Genomic DNA, 4018 nt, shown 5'->3' with positions numbered 1-4018 from the left:
TCACGTGACAAATAAGAAAATTCGTTTGTCTTTGTACGGTTATATCGTAATAAATTTTAATAAAAATTCAATTTAAAAAAAAAAATACGTAAACTAGGCTACTGATATGAAATACGGACCCAGCTAATCGAATTCTTAAACTAATAAAAAAGGTCCGGTCTTGAAATATCAATTTGTTCGGGAGTAATCGTTGGTACATCCAAAATGGGGTGACATCCGGACGTCCGCGTAAAATTTTTTTCAAAACGTTTTTTTTTTCAAAATAGCTACATGAAATGATTTTAGAAAGTAAAAGATGGTTTGATTTAAGTGTTTTCTCCGTGTACATCTACTTATATTATTGTATAAGTGTAATATGGTTGTGATAGAGACATTTAAAGATCACAAAATTGCTTGACCTTGACGAGTCGAGTATAAAGCACAACCTCACGCGCTTCGCGCTATGAGGCGTGCAAAATTACAGTTATAAATATGGGAAAAAAATCTATTAAACACAATTATTAATGACTTGCAAGTGCATTTTCATAGCTGGAATATGATCTTAGAATTCAAAAATAACGAAATAACCATATTTTCGAATTTCAGACTGTCGTTCGATTGTATCGAATTTTTTTAATCTTTAAATGACCTACAAAGTGTTTAATAGATTTTTTTCTCTTATTTATAACTTTAATTTTCCCGATTTTTTGGTTTTTAAGATTTTTTTGAATTTTAATCATACTCAATCTGAATCCAAAAAATTTTTTTATTCTGATAATTTCGATTTTTCATGATTTATTGTAATTTTTTTTAGTTTTTTGCTATTTTTTCAAATTTTGACGGCTCAACAGGCTAATTAACATTCAAATTCAGATTCAGTAAATTGAAATATATAAAAATCATGCTTGATCTAAATCCACAAAATTTTATTCATCGCTGTGGCTGCAGTTTTTCGTAATTTTTTGCCTTATTTAGAGGTTTTTGGATTTTAGTCAAAATTTTGAGGGTGTACGGGCAATAATAATTAAAATAATTAAAAATTATTTCTTTTTACGCCAAATTTGGTTATAAGTATAATTTTTTCTAATTTTCGCGCGCATTTTCAACATCGATGTCTACAATCGATGTTTCGATGTTTTTGTCAAAACATCGATGGTTCGATGGTGAAAAATTTCGAAAATCGATAGTCCGATGTCGATTTTTTTTGCTAACATCGCCCATCCCTACAACGCTATAAATGTGACGAGTTATAAAATTGGAATTTCAAAACATGCAGAAAAATTGATCGACTGAAAATAAATTTCTGTGTTGTAAACTAGAATAAAAATTTGATTAATTTCTATTAAAAAAAATAAATACAAGTTTGAGTTGAGGATTGGTAAAAAAAATAATTTTTCTTCTTGAGGTAATTTTATATAATAATGTTTTTTTATTTTATAAATCTTATAAAAATACGAAATATCTATTATTTTAATTTATACTAATAAATCTTTATAATTTTTTTCCTTCATATTCATTTTAAGTATAATAATAACATAATTATAGACTAACTTGAGCGCAAAGTTCTATAAAAAAGTGAATTTTAACAAAGTTGTTATTTTACATATGGCTGAGAGCTCGAACAATTTCAAGCATCAGTTTTTGTTTTCTAAAAAACAGCTCCTGGAATTCATTGGTTGGAAATACTTCTTTATGACGACGAAGTATGAACTCCATAGCTTTCTGGCGCAAATTAATGGCATTATGATCATCAGCTGCATCAATTATTTGAAGAACATTACCAATAGACATCCTGCTCCACAAGTTCAACTCACAAATTTCCTTGAGCTTGATAATTTGATAGATATCAGCGACTTCAAGCACCTGCAAAGCTATTTGAACACTATTCTTCGCTTTCATAGTTCCTGTGTAACAATAATGCAGCATTTCAAGAATTACTTCTGGATTAATATATTTAATATTTATTTCACCGTCTTTAGCTTCTTTCATTTCAGATTGCAGCATTTTTGAAAATACTTCACTGTGAGCGGCTAAAACAACTTTATGTGCTGGAATTCGAACCTGGTCAACAATAATTGTGACATCACTAAGTTCTTCAGAATTGTAGAACCGCTGGATCTTATCACACAGATTGTTATTAAGGCTACTTTTTACAGTGTTGTTCCAATGTATTTCACACGTAATTTTCAACTTATAAACATTGTGAAGAGTCTTTTCTTTACAAGTCCTTTCAATTATTTTTTCAACACTTGTCTCTTTTGGGATGATTATATTTTTAAAGTAAGATGAAGATTTCCAACACTGAGATTGATTTATCGAAAAGTCTCCGACCATCACTTTAATTAAAGCTAGCGCTGGTTCTGGATTTGATTTTTTTACCCATAAATCAAAAGTTGCGTTTGATGATGAACCACCTAGTTCTAATTTCATACTGAAGCTAATGTTGTCGATATTAATAATCTTAAATTGATCTGAGTTATAAAATTTTGCAATTACCTCACAAAGTTTGACAACCCAAGTAACTTTTACGTAGTTGTCTTTCTTTTCATCGATATTTAAACTCATTGTGATAAATATACCGATTATTTCTGTGAAAAATATTTTATCAATTGTAATAAATAAAAAATTTCAAGTCTATCATTATCTAATTTTTATGACAGATTAATTACAGGGGCATTCCATAGTGACTGATGGGACATTTGACTCTGGAATTCCATCAATTATAAGCTATAATTATGTGATTGAAACTTAAAATATAGTGAAATTTATCTTTTCTGCCCTCCGGCCGGAAAGTGGCAACTTTCTGGCCGCTGCGCTAAACAAAGTTGCCACATTCCGGCTACGTCGAGCAGAAAAATAGTATACACACCTTGGCCAGTAAATAAGAAAGCCTCAGATCACATGTTTGTCAACCTCGGCTTCGCCTCGGCCAACAATTACATGTGATCTGAGACTTTTCTTATTTTACTGGCCTAGGTATGTAATATACTATTTCTTGCTCTCCTAGCCGAAAGTACGCTCTTCCTGGCAGCAATTTACTCCAGGAAGAGCAACTTTTATGGCCTGCTCTAGCGCATGCGCGCTACGCATATTTTCTGGCTCGGCAGCACAGAACCTCGCTTTCTTTCGCATTTTCGTGGCGCGACCGGCCTACACAGCGAGTTTCAACTGTATATATAACAGTCACAACATCGTCTGTATGTAACATGTCAGTGCATGAACTAGCCAAAAAATGTCAAAAAAATACAAATAATTTTTAACTAGATCATTGTTAATGAACTATTTAATGATAATACTGCACAAATAATTTATATAAAAGTTTAAAAAAATAAAACATAATAGTTTTGTGAATTTTATTTGCTTTTTTTTTATATTCTGATAGTTAGTAAAGCAATGTTTATAAAACGATCCATGTACTCTACAAACTTGTAATAATTTAATTTCAATCTTTCTTAGCCGTCGAATTCTAATTAAAAACTAATTTTTAATCAACTTAAAAAAATAAATTCTGTAATTAGAATGAGTTCAAATATTTGTGACAAATTCTGTGCATGATATCACTCTTAATCAGAGCATTTGTTAGTAAAGTTTAAAATAACAATTTTTTTCAATTTATTAACTTTTATTTTTTTTTTTTTTTTATACCCGCCCCGACCAGCAAAGCCTCGGCTTTGCAAAAGTCGGGCGGCGCCTCCCTCACGCCCGGCAAAACCTCGGCTTCGCCTCGGTTTTGCAAAACCCCTTCCACGGGGTTGCGTACTTTCGGCTGGAGAGCAAGAAAAATAGTATACAACCCATGACCAGAATGTTTGATACCCTGACGTTTGTGATATGATGGCCTCGGCTACGCCTCGGCCATCATATCCCACACGCCAGGAAATCCAACTTTCTGGCCTTGGGTTGTAATATACTATATAATATAGAAGAATAACTAATTAACAACATCCCTTTGTCAAAAACCTCGATTACTTTTTGTTTCTCGTAATTATCATTTGACTGGTGGGACTAAGAAAAATCTTTCTCTCTTACCAAAGGTGTA

At 31.6% G+C, this 4018-nt stretch overlaps 1 protein-coding gene across 1 annotated transcript; it reads right to left on the bottom strand.

Moving 5' to 3' along the window:
* Nucleotides 1-1578: 1578 nt before the first annotated feature.
* On the bottom strand, nt 1579-2544 carry LOC123266156 (TD and POZ domain-containing protein 1-like). The gene has a single exon (XM_044730185.1). It carries the CDS (start codon nt 2542-2544, stop codon nt 1579-1581), a length of 966 nt encoding a protein of 321 aa, XP_044586120.1.
* Nucleotides 2545-4018: the final 1474 nt, after the last annotated feature.

Source organism: Cotesia glomerata, linkage group LG5, assembly GCF_020080835.1.
Source record: "Cotesia glomerata isolate CgM1 linkage group LG5, MPM_Cglom_v2.3, whole genome shotgun sequence".
NCBI lineage: Eukaryota > Metazoa > Arthropoda > Insecta > Hymenoptera > Braconidae > Cotesia > Cotesia glomerata.
This window is presented reverse-complemented; position numbering and strand designations above follow the sequence as displayed.